The 16747-nt window shown below is 47.5% G+C and overlaps 2 protein-coding genes across 10 annotated transcripts in view; one reads left to right on the forward strand and one right to left on the reverse strand.

Moving 5' to 3' along the window:
* Positions 1–710: 710 nt before the first annotated feature.
* On the forward strand, positions 711–12128 carry mthfd2 (methylenetetrahydrofolate dehydrogenase (NADP+ dependent) 2, methenyltetrahydrofolate cyclohydrolase). The gene is made up of 8 exons (XM_003229528.4): positions 711–1092; positions 3996–4180; positions 5005–5127; positions 5996–6148; positions 7335–7442; positions 9872–9964; positions 10202–10327; positions 11255–12128. The coding sequence occupies exons 1-8, from the start codon at positions 938–940 to the stop codon at positions 11392–11394; spliced, it is 1083 nt and encodes a 360-aa protein (XP_003229576.2). The 5' UTR covers positions 711–937; the 3' UTR covers positions 11395–12128.
* A 717-nt stretch (positions 12129–12845) lies between these two features.
* slc4a5 (solute carrier family 4 member 5) overlaps positions 12846–16747 on the reverse strand; it is a 52082-nt gene continuing 48180 nt past the window's right edge. For 5 of the 9 annotated variants that reach the window (XM_062961073.1, XM_062961072.1, XM_062961075.1 and 2 more), the window contains 2 exons: positions 16550–16617; positions 12846–14919 (listed from right to left, as the gene is read on the reverse strand). In XM_062961073.1, the coding sequence (XP_062817143.1) occupies positions 14751–14919; positions 16550–16617 (237 nt within the window). In that variant the 3' untranslated portion in view covers positions 12846–14750. Of the gene's footprint in view, positions 14920–16542; positions 16618–16747 lie in introns of all 9 variants that reach the window. The other 4 variants (XM_062961076.1, XM_062961079.1, XM_062961078.1 and 1 more) reach the window with 2 other exon arrangements.

A 16747-nucleotide genomic window follows, 5' to 3' on the forward strand; every position in this document is an offset into this window, starting at 1 on the left:
GGGTACTCAAGGCGGCTTACAAAATTCGGCAAGAATTTAATGCTGCACAGACACAGAAAAACACATCTATCGAAGTATAAAACAGTCTAAATATATGTATAAAAACACACATATGCACAGACACACCCTTGGAATTTGGGGTCTTGCAGTAATAGAGGGTGTGTGTATGTATACGTGTGTATATAATATAGTGTGTAGCGCTCTCTCTCTCTCTCTCTATATATACTAGTGTATAACATACACACACACTCCCTGGGATTTGGGGTGTTGCAGTAATAGTGTGTGTATATGTGTGTGTATGTATGTATGTATGTATGTGTGTATATTAATGTATAACATTCTATATGCACACACACACACTCTCCCTGTAATAGTGTGTGTATGTATATGTGTATGTGTGTGTATATATTTATATAAGTGTATAACATATATATATACTGGGGATTTGAATGTGTGTATGTATATGTCTGTGTGTGTGTGTAGATAATGTGTCTAGATAATATTGTACAACTACACACACACACACACACATATATACCAAGCACATGGGCAACCTCTCTGCGAGCCAATCAGCGCGCGCTCCCCTTGCCGGCGGTGGCCAATCAGGGCAGGAGGGGGCGGGGCTTCGAGTCCGCGCTGCTTCAATCTCTTCCCTTTCTTGCGTCAGCCAGAACCGGGAGAAACGCGAGCTGACGTACATTGACATCCCAGCACATTGACATCCAATCAGGAGCCGGCTTCTGCAAACTTCACGCGCCGTCCCAGCCAATGGGTGCGGCGCCGGGTCCTGAAAACGTCACCTTCACTCTCAGCCAATGGGTGCGGCGTTCAGACTGGAGTGGGCGGGGCGAAACCGGCAGAGGCTTTAAAAGGCGGCGCGGAGCGGCCCTCGCGGCCAGTCGAGGCAGCTGTGCGGAAGGGACAGGGCTCTGCTGCCATGGCAACCGCATCCATGCTGTGCCTTCTCCGCCGCCTCCCGGCGCAGGCGTCTCCCTCCGCGGCCTGGGCCTCCTGCGCGCACTGCTGCCGCCGACAGAAGCGCCTTCTCCCGCCTCCGCCCGGCGCCCGTCGCGTCCACCTCAGCGCCCACAGGTATGCGCATGCGCCGCGCCGCGCCGGCAGTGCTAGCCTGCCTGCCTGCCTGCCTCGCGCGCGCGCCCGGCGGCGGGAAGGGGAACCGCAGGCTGATGAAATCCAAGGCTAGGTTTCATTCATAGGGAAAGGAACGAGGAACTTTTCCAAGGAGTTGGTCCGTCCATCCATCCGTCAATATCATTATTGGGAGCAATTGCCTATGGTTACCATGAATTATGAAATACATTGGCTATAAAATCCAATGGCATCCCAAAGGCAAACACTAAAGCTCAAGGTTGGAAAAGGAACGAGTTACTTTCCAAAGGAACGGCCTGGAGTTGGGCTGGGAGGGGAAGAAGAGTAAGGAGATCCATACACACATTATTATCATCATTATTAAGGCATGAAATGGGATGAAATACATTGGCTTCAAAAGATAAACCATTCACACAGATTAAAGATCAAGGTTGAAAAAGGAACGAGTTATAAATAATAATAATAATAAGGTAAGATTCCTCTCATTTCCTGTTGCCTTGGCCCCATTCTTAACTTGGAGTTGTTTGTAACTCAGATGTTTGTTTTTTGTGGATATTGTGTATGCATGTCTATATATATACTGATAATATATAATATGGTGTAATATAACAATAATGTTATTACACAAATAATTATAAGATTCTCCTCATTTCCTGTGGTCTCAGCCTCTTGATTGTAAGTCGTTTGTAAGTCGGATGTTTGTAACTCGGACAACCTGTATACAGATATATATATATAGACATAATAAAGGTAAAGGTTTTCCCCTGACATTAAATCTAGTTGTGTCAGACTCTGGGCAGTTGTGCTCACCTTCGCATTGTCCATAGACACCTCCAAGGTCATGTGACCTCTAGCATGACTGCGTGGAGCGCCGTTACCTTTCCACCAATGGGAGCAGTACCTATTTATCTACCCACATTTGCATGCTAGGTTGGCAGAAGCTGGGGTTAGCTCACCCCGCTCCTCGGATTCGAACTGCTGACTTTTCGGTCAGCAAGTTCAATAGCTCAGCGGTTTAACCTGATGCGCCACCAGGGGTTCAAAAAATCATTATAATACAACAATCATAGAATCGTAGAGTTGGAAGAGACCTCGCGGGCCATCCAGTCCAATATAGTAATACAGTAGAGTCTCACTTATCCAACCTTCGCTTATCCAACATTCTGGATTATCCAGTGTAGTCTGCTTTTTAGTAGTTAATGTTTTTGTAGTCAATGTTTTCAATACATTCTGATGTTTTGGTACTAAATTCGTAAATACAGTAATTACTACGTAGCATTGCTGCGTAATAAACTACTTTTTCTCTCAAATTTGTTGTTAAACATGATGTTTTGGTGTAAAATCATAACCTAATTTGATGTTGAATAGGCTTTTCCTTAGTCCCTCCTTATTATCCAACATATTTGCTTATCCAACATTCTACCGGCCCGTTTATGTTGGATAAGTGAGACTCTACTGTACTAATTATATATATCCATAATTTCTATCCCGCCCTTCTCACCCGAAGGGACTCAGGGCGACTTACAAAACTGGCAGAATTTGATGCCAATACACAACAATAAAAACATAAGCAGTTAGAAACAGATTTAATATAATGTAAGGTTTTCCTTGCTTCCTGTTGTCTCATCCCCGTTCTTAACCAGGAGTTGTTTGTAAGTCAGATGTTTGTAACTTGAGGACAGCCTGCACCTGGGCGCCTTGCGATGAAGCAAGCCCTTTCCTTGAGGCTCAGGCTAAGAGGCAACTCTTCCATCCCGACGTGGGAGTTGAGAGCCTTGAGGCCGGGCCTCCTCCCTTCTATCTCTCTTATCACTGGGAGAAACCTGCTGTGCTCAGGCAGCGCCCGCCCGTGGGTCAGCCTTGGAACCCAGTTGCAGCCCATCCTTCAAGGAAATACTCCTGCTGGGCCCATAGATTGTGGTCATTGCATTTCTTGTTATCCTGATCTTGGTGTTATCCTGATCAGGGGTGGCAGAGGGAGCACATCTGGAGGGTCCCTTTCATTTTGGTGTTTGCAATTGACAGGATTTGCTTGCGCTTCTCTTTATTTACCAACCAGCACTGGCTGCGGTCTGGTGGAGATGGCAGGAATCCAGCTCTTCTGGACCAAGAGATTCGTGTTTCTTGCATTCTTCCAGAATAGCATTCATAGAATTGCTGCAGATTATGTTGCGGATGGGCCGCATTCTCCTCTGGGAAGGCTGTTGTGCAAGCGAGCCTCTGGGCCAGGCCTTTGGACAGGCCCTCTCACCCATTTAGAAGCCGGTCCTCCGGATGTTGTCAGCCTGCAGCTGCAGCAGGGCCAATGGTGGGGAGGGATGGGACTTGCGCTCCAATAGTATCTGGGGGGCTGTGTCCTTTTTTTCGTGTCAGGCTCTTTTGGTTGTGAGATATGAAAACATGGAACATTCCATCTGTCTATTTACGTCCGTCCATCTATCCAAATTACCTGGAAGACCAAAGTCTAGATCAGGCATGGGCCAACTTTGGCCCTCTCTCCAGATGTTTTGGATTTCAGCTCCCACAATTCCTAACAGCCTACTGGCCCCCCATGCATTCCTACCGGCTGTTAGGAATTGTGGGAACTGAAGTCCAAAACACCTGGAGGGAGGGCCAAAGTTGGCCCATGCCTGCTGCAGATGCACAGGATGTCCCAAGTGCTGTAGTAATAGCAACAACAACAGTAATAATAACAACAGTTGCCAAAGACGACTTGTTCCTCTACCCCATCATTAATTCCGTGCGAGCGTGCTTATCTTCGCATGTGGGTTCCTCCCACCCAGAGGAGAGCTTTGTCGACTGCCATTGGGTCTGCTTCACTGGGGGGCAGGCCGGCCTGGGAAGCCGCCCCTCCTGCTCTTACAGAAGCATGTCTTCCTTCCCAGGGACGAGGCGGTGGTCATCTCCGGGCGGAAGCTGGCGCGGCAGATCCGGCAAGAGGCGCGCCACGAAGTGGAGCAATGGGTGGCGGCCGGGAACAGGCGGCCGCACCTGAGCGTGGTCCTGGTGGGCGAGAACCCCGCCAGCCACTCCTACGTCCTCAACAAGACCAAGGCGGCGGCCGACGTGGGTGAGTCGCGGGCCGGTTCCCGCCTTTGTGCACGGAAGGCACGGAGATGCACACGCCTGGCAGGGTGGCAGTTGTTCGTGCTTGCGATCGGATTGCAGTCACTGGATCTCCCCTCTTTCCGTCCGCTCTTGAGCCTCATGCGTCCTCAGGAATGCACATGAGCAGCCTCCGTGCCTTTGCAAAGCAGGGCAGTTCCTGACATAGATTGCAGTCTTACTCAGGCCCCTTCCACACCGCTGAATAAAACTGCACACTTTCTGCTTTGAACTGGAATAAATGTCAGTGTGGACCCAGGGCCCTTCCACACAGCTCTCTGACCCAGAATATTTGCTTTGAAGTGGGTTATCTGAGTCTGCACTGCCACGTATCCCAGTTCAGAGCAGATCATGTGGGATTTTATTCAGCTGTGTGGAAGGGGCCTCAGATAATTACCTGGTCAAAGCAGACCTTGTGGGATGTCCTGCCTTGATGTTCTGGGTTCTCTGGCTGTGCAGAAGGGCCCTCGGAACCGCAGGAGGGAGAAGTGGCCACTAGGAATGATCTAGAGGCCCAGGAATATCCTGGTGATACGGACTGATTCCTGCAGACTGCAGACATGTAGGAAACCGCCTGCTCCAGACACTTGAGGCCCCGGTGGGAGATGATTGTGCCTTGGTTCTGTTTCTGTAGCTTTTAGTGTCACCCTCCCGAGCAACCACTCAGTGCCTGCCTCCCTTTAAGAGAGAAGAAAGGCCCGTGTCTTGAGGGCGTTTCCCCTCCCTCTGCTCATTGTGCAAGTCTTCCTGCTCTCTTCGTGACCCCCGTTTCCTTCCTGGGCGACACAGGGATCAGCAGCGAGACCATCCTGAAGCCGTCCTCCATCACGGAAGAGGAGCTCCTGGACCTCATCACCAGGCTCAATGGCGACGCCAAGGTGGACGGCCTCCTGGTGCAGCTGCCCTTGCCTGGTGAGCCACATCTGGAAGCCTACCCAGGCTATTTGTAACAAGGAATTTCAAGCTCATGCCCTGTGTTTATAATGTACCATGTATATCCGAATATAAGCCGTCACATATATAAGCCAAGGCACCCAATTTTACTACAAAAAACTGGGAAAACGTATTGATTCGAGTATAATACGAAAGTGGGAAATGCAGCAGTTACTGGTAAAATTCAAAAATAAAAATAAATAACAATAGAATTACATTAATTGAGGCATCAGTAGGTTAAATGTTTTTGAATATTTACATAAAGCTGTAACTTAAGACAATGATAAGACTTTAATAAGATAAAATAATAATAAACTCAGAATGGCTTACAAATCAAATGTACATACAATAAATCATTAGCATAGCACAATATAAGCATTAAATTACTATATTGTATTATATGATTTTATGGTAATATTATTAGTAATATTAATATATTATATATTATAATATCAATATATTATATCCCACCCCATCTCCCCAAAGGATTCGGGGTGGCTTACAACGGACAAGCCCGAACAACGACATAGCAAAACATTACATACACAAAATTTAACAGAAAAATTAAAACATTTCAACAATAAACAAAAACAATATAATAAAACAATACTTTAAAATCTGAGCAGATAAAATCAGAGTAAATAAAGGAGAAACGCGGGGACAGGTTCTTTAAAGTGCTATATCATATGGAATAAGGAATGGTGATAAAGTGCCATACAGTTTTGTAAACATAGAGAAATAGTCTGATGATAAGATAAGACTGTCCAACTCTGATTACCTGTATTACTTGAGTATAAACCGACCCAAATATAAGCCGGTCTCTCTTCTTCTTCCTCCGCTTCCGCAGAACATATTGACGAGCGAAAGGTCTGCAACGCCGTGAACCCCGAGAAGGACGTGGACGGCTTCCACGTGGTGAACGTGGGCCGGATGTGCCTGGACCAGTACTCCATGCTGCCGGCCACGCCGTGGGGCGTGTGGGAGATCATCAAGCGGACAGGTGGGCAACACGGGGAAGGGTCCGCAGCGTCCATCTCCCCGGATACTCTTCTCTTTTTCAGTTATGACCATCTGGCAGACAGTGTAGGACACTGGTCCTCAACCTGGGGTCCCCCTCCCCCCCAGATGTTTTTGGCCTGCCACTCCCAGAAATCCCAGCCAGTTGACCACAGGTTGAGAACCACTGGTGTAGGAGAATGATAACAAGTAGGCTGAGAGAGAGCTATTTTTACAGAGCTGTGACTATTGAACTCTATAGTTTCATATTAATGCAGCACTAAGGGTTGTGCAAGAGTGATGATATTGTGGTGGGATCAAGGTTTTTGTTGCTGCAATTCTACATATATATACAGTAGAGTCTCACCCAACATAAACAGGCCAGCAGAACGTTGGATAAGCAAATATGTTGGATAATAAGGAGGGATGAAGGAAAAGCCTATTAAACATCAAATTACATTATGATTTTACAAATTAAGCACCAAAACATCATGCTTTACAACAAATTTGACAGAAAAGGCAGTTCAATACACAGCAATGTTATGTAGTAATTACTGTATTTACGAATTTAGCACCAAAATATCACAATGTATTGAAAAGATTGACTACAAAAACACTGACTACTAAAAGGCAGACTGCGTTGGATAATCCAGAACGTTGGATAAGTGAGACTACTGTATATACCAGCTGTGCTCGGCCACGCGTTGCCGTGGCTTATGGGAATCATTTGTTGGCCAGGTGGAATAGTAGTGAATAGCCTTGCAGCCTCAAAGCCTGGCCGTTTTTTTCTTATGGGAATAAATTCCTTCTATTCTCCCTTTATGTACTTCCTACCTACTTACCTATGCCATTCCTGTCTTTGTCGTCTTCTATCTCCTCCTTATTGATCCACCCCTCCATCCATCAATCAATACATTTCTCTCTCTGTCCATTCACCTGTGTCTTTCTCTGTCATCTACCTATTTATCCATTAACCCATCTATGTGATCATTTAATCTAGCCACTAATATATTTTCATGAGGGGCTGTGAAAGCGCAAATACAATGTGGAAGGATTGGTGTTTCTGCATAGATCTAATGTGTGTTAGGGGTGGCATTTAGTTTTGTGGTACGATGTACAATGACATTAAAGTTACTCTATTCCAAGCCTGCGGGGGCTCATTGCCTGCTTGTGTCTCTGCCACTTTGCAGGGATCCCGACCCTGGGCAAGAACGTGGTGGTCGCCGGGCGGTCCAAGAACGTGGGCATGCCCATCGCCATGCTCCTCCACACGGATGGACGGCACGAACGCCCCGGAGGTAAGAGGGCCCTTTGGCTGGCAAGTGAGCAAAAAGAAGCCTGGGTTCGTTTGGGCAAGTGGGCTTATTCACAAAGACCCTCCCCGTAAATGTATAGCAGAGTGACTTATTAGCAGCAGCATGACCAGTAGCCAAAAGGGATAAAAAGAACAAAGACACACAGACCAATGTTATCTCTTCCTTTGGAGGCTTCTCTTTGTAGTAAAATAATATGGTTGCACTATTTACAAAAACAAGGTTTTCATAATACAAATAAGGTTCTTTATACTTCCTCCTTTGCTTCCACGAGGAGCTTCTTTCTCATTCAGATAAAAGGCTTCGCTCTCACAGAGCCTCCTCTCACAAGGAACTTACCCAGGAGCTTCACACAGGACCTTCACATGTGAGCCTTCTCACACCCGCCCTTCTCATACGAGGCCTACTCACACTGGGGTCTTCTCACACTGAGGCCTACTAAGCTGCTTACTGGTACAGTAGAGTCTCACTTATCCAACATAAACGGGCAGAACGTTTGATAAGTGAATATGTTGGATAATGAGATATTAAGGTGAAGCCTATTAAACATCAAATTGATTTTACAAATTAAGCACCAAAACATCATGTTAGACCACAAATTTGGCAGAAAAAGTAGTTCAATACGCAGTAATGTTATGTATTAATTACTGTATTTACGAATTTAGCACCAAATTATCATGATGTATTAAAAACATTGACTACAAAAATGCCTTGGATAATCCAGAACATTGGATAAGCAAGTAGGTTATTAGGCATTGTGGTAGTTGAAGTCCAAAACACCGGGAGGGAGGGCTGAAATTGGCCCATGCCAGGTCATGCTGCAATGTAGATGCACCCCTCGCATGAGAGATGTGCTGCAGGGAACTCTGCCAGTCTAGGGCCCAAGTGTAACGTTTATCCCTGACGTTGCTCCGAGATGCTTAAATTCCCCAGTGAAATCCCCCCTTGTTGGCCCAGGCTTGAACAGCAAGGGGATCCCAAGGCATTCTGGCCACGGCCACAGGAATGCGCTTCCTGATTTAGCTGCAGAGCCTCATGCGCCTTCAACGGTCAGGCTTCCTCCCTCCCTCCCTTCCATGAATGGGCCCAGTGGAGTTGTCATCAGAATACTTCTTTATGTTTATAAAACCATACGGCACTTTATCACTGTTACTCATTTCCATGATATAACACTTTATGAAACCTGTCCCCGCTGGTTCGCTTTTAATTACTCTGTGTTGTTGTATGTATTCCGGGCTGTGTGGCCATGTTCCAGAAGTATTCTCTCCTGACATTTCGCCCACATCTATGGCAGGCATCCTCAGAGGTTGTGAGGCATGAGGATGCCTGCCATAGATGTGGGCAAAACGTCAGGAGAGAATACTTCTGGAACATGGCCATACAGCCCAGAATACATACAACAACCTTGTGATCCCGGCTATGAAAGCCTTTGACAACACATTTAATTACTCTGATTTTATCTGCTTGGATTTTAAAGTATTGTCCACTATATTATTTTGTGTATCGTTGAAATGTTTTAAGTTTTGTCAAATATGCTGTGTCGTTGTTCGGGCTTGTCCCTGTTGTGAGCCGCCCCGAGCCCCTTCGGGGAGAAGGGGCGGGATATAAAGATAAAGTTTGTTTATTATTATTCCAGTTTGGCATTGAAGAGCATTGAATTAATGGCAGGGGGAAGGGGGGACAGCTTTAGGTGAACCTGTGGGATCAATTTTTCATATCTGCTTTGAGTCCCTTTCAGGAGAGAGAAAGCGGGGTATAAATAAATCTATACACATAATAAAAGTATGTGTGTATATGTGGCAGGGGTGTCCGCTCACACAGACATCCTCTGGCCTCCACAAACACCAACAATTCCTAGGAGCCACCAAGTCACTCCCTCCTGGAACATTGCAGGTTACAGCGAGCACATCCCAGTGTCCCTTTCTCCCTCTATTTGCATGACCCCCGCCCACTGCCTCTCCCTTAACCCTTTCCTTCCCTTTCCTATGGCACACAGCCAACAGAGGCATTGATCAGGTTTGGGGAGAACTCATTATGATTTAGAGGAGTTGTAGGCACTGGGATGTATAGTTTGCTTCCAATCCAAGAGCCCTCTGAACTCCACCAATGATGGACCTGGAACTAACTTGGAACTAATTGGGGACTGCCTGTATATTTATTTATTTATTTGCCCCATTTCCATCCTGCCTTTCTCACCCGAAGGGACTCAATAAATAAATGCGATAATAATAATAGTGTGAACAAGCCAGGCCTGAGCAAACTTCGGCCCTCCTGCCGGCTGTTAGGAATAGTGGGAGTTGAAGTCCAAAGCACCTGGAGGGCCGAGGTTGGCCCAGGCCTGGTCTCGATGGACGGGCAGCGGGGCCTTGGAGGCGCAAGGCCAGTTGGTTCTGAGTGCCGTGTGTTTCCTGCAGGTGACGCCACCGTGACCATCTCCCACCGGTACACTCCCAAAGAGCAGCTCAAGAAGCACACGATCCTGGCGGACATCGTGGTGGCCGCTGCAGGTGAGCAAAAGGGGGAGGAGGCTCTTTTGGGGGGGGGGCGGCGGGGTTCCCCTTCGTAGCCCTGGAGAGGATCCCGATCCCACAGAGCCTCTCTCTGGAATTTCACGACCGATCCGCTGGCAGGAGGGAATGGGAGGCTCGTTTCGCCAGCGCCTTGGACTCGAATCCTCGACTCCAACCTTCCCTTTTGCACTTTTCCCCTCCGACGTTCACCCGCTCCTTCCCGTCTTATCACAGGCATTCCCAACCTCATTACGGCAGACATGATCAAAGAAGGGGCGGCCGTCATCGACGTGGGCATCAACCGGGTGCAGGACCCAGTAACGGCCAAACCCCGGCTGGTGGGAGATGTGGATTTTGAAGGTAGGCACCGGAGCCGCCTCTGGCAAGGCCAAGGTGATAACATGTCGCGGGATAGGTTCGAGACGGGGCTTAGTTTTCCAATCACAACCTCCCTGGAAGCACTCCACCTGGACAAGCAAGTGCCACAGAGGCAGGCGAGCAAAACCCTGGCAGAGTCCGTTCACAGCAACGTTGTAGTCTGTTAATCACCTTGTCAGCAGAGAGCAGCTGCAGCGCCTGGCCTTCTCCACATGCCATTGAGTAAACTGAATTGTCAGAAATGCAAGCTGACCAAGGAAATGTTGAAGGCTCTGAATTGTTAGAAAGGCCGCAGGCTAGCAGGGAAGCGTTCACAGGATTTTGAACATCAACAAAGTCCAGGTGGCTCTGGCAGTGAGTCAGAGGAGTCTTCCTTAGATCGAGATACAAGGTTAATGTTAAGGGTTCACCTTCCCAGGCGTTCTCTGAGAATAGCTGGGAAACGTATGGGAATTCAAGGACAGAGAAATGCTTTCTTAGCCGGTAAACATGCTTAAATAGAGATAAATGGGAAAAGGCTTCAGACGAAGCAATGTTGATTTTGGAAGCTTAACTCCTACCTTGTCTCTGTTCATGGAAAAGGTTTCTTGTTTTTGTTCATGCTTAGTTCCTGGGTTTTGGGTTGTATTTTGGAGACTATATTAGAGACTTTGAACTATATTCTACCGATTGCTTTTACAATTGGCTTACTGCTTTCTTTACTGCTTTTTATTAAGACTTTCCTATTTTTTTATCAATAAACTATAAAAACCAAGTCTGCTGTGGTGGAGGTGCAACAGCTACTTGGCTTTCTTGATGCGTGGAACCAAATGATGCGTTTGTTTCCTCGCGCAGGTGGACGTACCTGGCCTGGTTGCCTTGTTGTGGGGCCTTGCCCTTCACCGGCTGTCCTCTCCCTCCTTTCCACAGGTGTCAAGCAGAAGGCCAGCTTCATCACCCCGGTTCCGGGCGGCGTGGGCCCCATGACAGTGGCCATGCTGATGAAGAACACCATCATCGCCGCCAAGAAGATGCTGCGCGCCCCGGAAGTGGCCGCCCTCAGCGCGTGAGCCTCCCCCACGCCTCCACAGCATTCCATGGGGCGGTGGGAGGAGAGAGCCCTCTAGTCCAGGGAGTTTACGGAAAAGGGCTGCCAGTGCTCTTAGGTACAACTCCCATCACTTAAGATAGGCATAGGCCAACTTGGGCCCTCCCTCCAGGTGTTTTGGACTCCAACTCCCACACTTCCTAACAGCCATGCTTACAGGCTAAGAAAGCATTCTCTGCCCTTGAGTTCCCACATTTCCCAGCTATTTTCAGAGAACACCTGGGACAATGAACACTTAACCTTGTATCTTAATCTAAGGAAGACTCCTCTGACTAGCTGCCAGAGCCACCTGGACTTTGTTGATGTTCAAAATCCTGTGAAAGGTCACCCTGGAGGGAGGGCCGAAGTTGGCCTATGCCTTCTCTAAGAGTATCTCGCTGTCTCTGTCTCAAGGGCCAAAAAATACGTTTGTTTCCTACCAATTCTAGGAGGCGTTCTCTGCCTTCGGATCTTTTCTGAACCTCCTGTTTTCTACAAAGTGTATTTATATAGCATTTGTTTCTTTTTTCCACTCGTGTTACCTTCTAGCAATGCAATTTCTAGCCTTTTCCAGCACTCCGTCGCTCTGCGTTCTTAAAGGGACGGAGCGGCCCTGAATGTTACAAATCTGGCGGGCGTTTGCCTCTGAGCTTGTTTGTTTATATAGGCAATTAGTGGATGTTGCCATTTGTGCCTGAATAAAAAAGCAGCCTTGCACCCCCTCGTTTGTCTTTGGGATTTCATCAACAGGATGGAAGGTTGTTTGCAAAGATTCCCTGTCAAATCGGAGTGGTTTAATGCTGTGTAAAGGTCAAGGTTACCTTTCCGCCAGAGCAGTACCTATTGATCTACTCACATTTGTATTTCCGTGGACACCTCCAAGGTCATGTGGCCACTGGCGGACTGCTTGGTTGGTAGAAGCTGGGACTACCAGTAGGAGCTCACCCCGCTCCTCGAATTCAAACCGCCGACCTTTCGGTCAGCAGGTTCAGCAACTCAGCAGTTTAACCTACTGTGCTATTGGGGGCTCCACTTAATGCTGTTTCGAGTCATAAATAAATACAGCAGAGTCTTGCTTATCCAACATAAAAGGACTGGCAGAATGTTGGATAAGCAAAAATGTTGGATAATAAAGAGGCATTAAGGAAAAGCCTATTAAATGTCAAATTACATTATGATTTTACAAATTAAGCACCACATGTTTTACAACAAATCGACAGAAAAGGCAGTTCAGTATATGGTAACGTTAGTAATTACTGTATTTATGAATTTAGCACCAAAACATTGCAATGTATTGAAAACATTGACTGCTAAAAGGCAAACTGCGTTGGATAATCCAGAACAGTGGATAAGCGAAGGTTAGATAAGTGAGACTTTACTGTAAATAGATAGTAAAATGTCCAAGCCTTCTTAAGGAAGACATGACAAGCGAAGGAGGAGATTCAAAAATTTATTATAATGCCTTAGAATAATACAAATGGTGACTATCGTTTCAGAGTGGAAATCAAGGTTTGCAAGCCTGTTCCTGTTGAAATCAGTGAGTGGATGGATGGATGGATATATATATATTATACTATATATATAGCATTTCCCCCAAAATAAGAGTTGGGTCTTCTATTAACATACGGGAGGGAAATGTACAAAGGCCTTCCTTGTGTCCAAATAGCGAAGACACAAAGAGCAATCAGTGGTGGTTTCACCGCCAGTGGGAACCTGATCCAAGTAGCGTGATGATAAATAGGATAATAATAATAATAAATTCAAGTTTTACCTTCAACTTTAGTATTTACAAGTTATTACAAGGAACCGATGTTGAAAGCAGCCCAGGGGTTTCTGTACACAAAAGGAGTCCTGCTCAGAAGGAAGGAAACCGTGAGTCTGCAAGTGCGTGAAGGGACCGCAGCCGGACATTCGGGGAAATTAGTGAGGGGAAAACTATGAGAGTTTTTGGTTTCCCCCTGGAATGCCAATGCTACCTTCCCGCAGAAGCGGGACCTATAGATCTACACACATTTGCATGTCTTTGAATTGTTAGGTTGGCAGAAGCTGGGGCTAACAGCGGGAGCTCACCCCGCTCCCCAGATTCAAACCTGGCCACCTTTCGGTCAGAAAATTCAGCAGATCAGTGGTTTAACCCACTGTGCCTCCGGGGGCTCTGATGGTAAGTAATGGTCAAGGTTTTCCTGACATAAAGTCCAGTCGTGCCCAACTCTGGGGATCAGTGCGCACATCCATGTCTAAGATGAAGAGCCTGCGTTGTCCGCAAACACCTCCATAGGCATGACTGCATGGAGCGCCCTTGCCTTCCTGCTGTACCTATTGATCTACTCACATTTGCATGTTTTCAAATGGCTAGGTTGGCAGGAGCTCACCCCACTCCCTCAATTCAAACCACCGAGTTCAGCTGCTTGGCGGTTTAACCCGCTGCCCCACCAGCCACGATCTTTATCTCGGACAAAAAAAAAAAACGCTGGGTTGTTGTATGTCTTTCGGGCTGTGTGGCCGTGTTCCAGAAGTATTCTCTCCTGACGTTTCGCCCACATCTATGGCATGCTGTTTTCTGTGCAGAAAATGGCTGTGTTCCTATTCAACGCAACCACAGGTGAATTTTGCACAGAAAAATACCTCTGATGGAAACTTAAGTGGTTTTTTTTTAAGGATCAGAAAAACAATTTTTTTGCCTGATTTTTCTAAGTTGAAATCTGACTGGCTCTTATGGAAAAGTGCTGTTTTCTGTGCAAAAACAAAGGTGTGCAAATGGTGAAGGAATCTCACCGCCCAGGACTCTTTCAGGGCTGGAGTGGCTTCAAAGGCCCGGAGAAGGAAGACGGACAGGCGGAAGGAAGGTCCAACCCGGGGTCCGGGCTCTACGGCTGCCGCTCCGTTCCCCAAATGTGGTCGGACCCCTTCGTTTGCTTCCAAAAAGTTCTGAAGTCCAGGGAGACGTCTCCTTCGGTGGGTCTCGTTCGGTCCCGTCTGAAGCAGGAGAGGGTCCGCGAAAGGGGGAGAGACGGGACCCCCTCCTCGGCCTTGCGCACCGAACACCAAATACGGCTGTCGTGTGTCTGTCTCTATAGATAACATTTCTCTCTCTCTATACTATCTGTGCCCTGCCACGCATTGCTGTGGCCAATTGGAATTGCAGCTTCAAAGCCTGGCCGTTTTCTACTAGGGAGGCGTAGTTTGTAAGAACGTAGAGACGTGGATGAGGGTTTGTGTTGTCAATTTTCTAGGTTGGGGGGGTGGGCCTTGAGTTTTGTTGTTTTGCCCGGTGGAGCGATGCCATTCTCCTTTTATATAGATAGACAGGTATATCCGAGGGGAGGAGGGGGGCGGGGACTATAGGGTGGTCTCGCTGCCCATGTCCCGCCCGTGCTTCTCGGTGTCGGTGTCCTCGTAGTCGGACTCCATCTCGATCTTGACCTGCGGGACGGCGCAGAGGGGGCTGCGGGGGGAGTAGCCGAAGGCCGGGGAGGACGGGCAGGAGATCTTCAGGTGGAGAGTGATGCTGCAAGGGGGGGCGGGGGCGGGGGGGAGACACGGAAAAGGGGGTCAAGGCGGGGGCCACGGGGAGACCGAGGCCCCTCCCAGAGCAGACACCCACCCTGGAGGGATCCCTGGAGGTCGGGTGGGGCGGGGGGGCCAGTTTGAGGTCCCTGGGGGCTACGGGGTCCAGGAAGAACTGACCTGACAAGACAAGTTATTGACGGGACACAAGGGGCCTGGTTTAATTTGATTCAATCTGATTCATAAATAGCAACAGTACTCAGAATGGTTTGATTAAATAAATAGTGGGGTTGTATGTTTTCAGGGCTGTCTGGCCATGTTCCAGAAGTATTCTCTCCTGACATTTCGCCCACATCTATGGCAGGCATCCTCAGAGGTTGTGAGGTATGGAGAAACTAAGCACCTAATTAGATGTTGGACTGATCCATCTGCCCATTTTATAACAGCCCCCTTTTCTGAGATGTTGCCAATGCTATTTTGCACTTTATTGTCCATTTCTACCGGCACGTTCTGTTCTGGATTTTATGAATTAGTCTCCTGTTTTCATATTGTATGTTTTTTGTATGCTTTTTGCTGATTTTAACGATTGTTTTATTGCTATTGATGTTTTACTGGTATAATTGTTTTATAGTCGTGCTATTGATATTGATTGTCTTATCAGGCTAGGCCCCATGCAAGCTGCCCTGAGTCCCTTCGGGGAGATGGGGCGGGGTATAAAAATAAAGTTGTTATTATTATTATTATTATTATTATTAAGGTTTATATATATCTGTGGGAAGTCCAGGGTGAGAGAAGAACTCAGTTGGAGGCCAGTGTGAATGTTGCAATTAATCATCATCATCATCATCATTTAATTACTTATTAATCGCCCTCCATCCATGATGCTCTAGGCGATTTACAAGATAAAATTGTAAAGGATAAAAATACATACATACAAATATTAATAAAATTAACATAGATTAAATCTCTAGTAAAGAGCCAGTTAATCTAGTTAATCACCCTAATTTGCATTGAATGGCTTCATCTCCTGGCTACTTCCTGCCTGGGGGCCTCCTTTGTTAGCTGCCCCTAGTTCCCATGTCTCAGAGTGTTGCTTCTTATTTACTGTTCTGATTTTTGAGTTTTTTAATACTGGTGGCCAGATTTTGTTCATTTTCATGGTTTCCTCCTTTCTGTTGAAGTTGTCCACATGCTTGTGGATTTCAGTGGCTTCTCTGTGTCGTCTGACATGATAGTTGTCATGATAGAAGCAACACTCTGAGACATGGGAACTAGGGGTAGGATTCAAACGGGCAACCTTCAAGTCAGCAGTCCTGCTGGCACAAGGGTTTAACCCACTGTGGTTGTCAATGGGGATGGAGTGGGGCAGGTGGCCAGTCTCCGGGCGCTTTGAGACTGAAGGGAGTGCTGGTGTCGTTCTCCCCGGGCCGGACCGCGCTACCCAGAGAGCCCTGACCTGCGGCCCCTCTTGCGCCCGGCTGGACCGTGTCCAGGGGGGTTTCTGGCCGGCCGCTCTTGCCCTTTGGGACCCTGTCACTGGGAGGATAAAGTAGGGAGAATAATAATAATAATAATAGTAACAAGAAAGGAAAGGTATAATACCATACCGTCCCGTGACGTGTACCGTTTACCTGCGGTCCAGGTCCGACTCGTTTGGGGAGGCATCAGAGCGCAGCGTTCCAACTGGAAGACCTCTTTCCTGCGGAGAAAGAAAGACGGACAGGCAGGCGTGGGAGGGGGGAGGGGGAGGGAGGGGAGACCCCATGGAAAGGGGTCTCTCTCTCTCTCGGGGGAAGAGAGCGCGGGAAGTGGGGAGCGAGAGAGGGAGG

Source organism: Anolis carolinensis, unplaced genomic scaffold, assembly GCF_035594765.1.
Source record: "Anolis carolinensis isolate JA03-04 unplaced genomic scaffold, rAnoCar3.1.pri scaffold_8, whole genome shotgun sequence".
In the NCBI taxonomy this organism is placed as follows: Eukaryota; Metazoa; Chordata; class Lepidosauria; order Squamata; family Dactyloidae; genus Anolis; species Anolis carolinensis.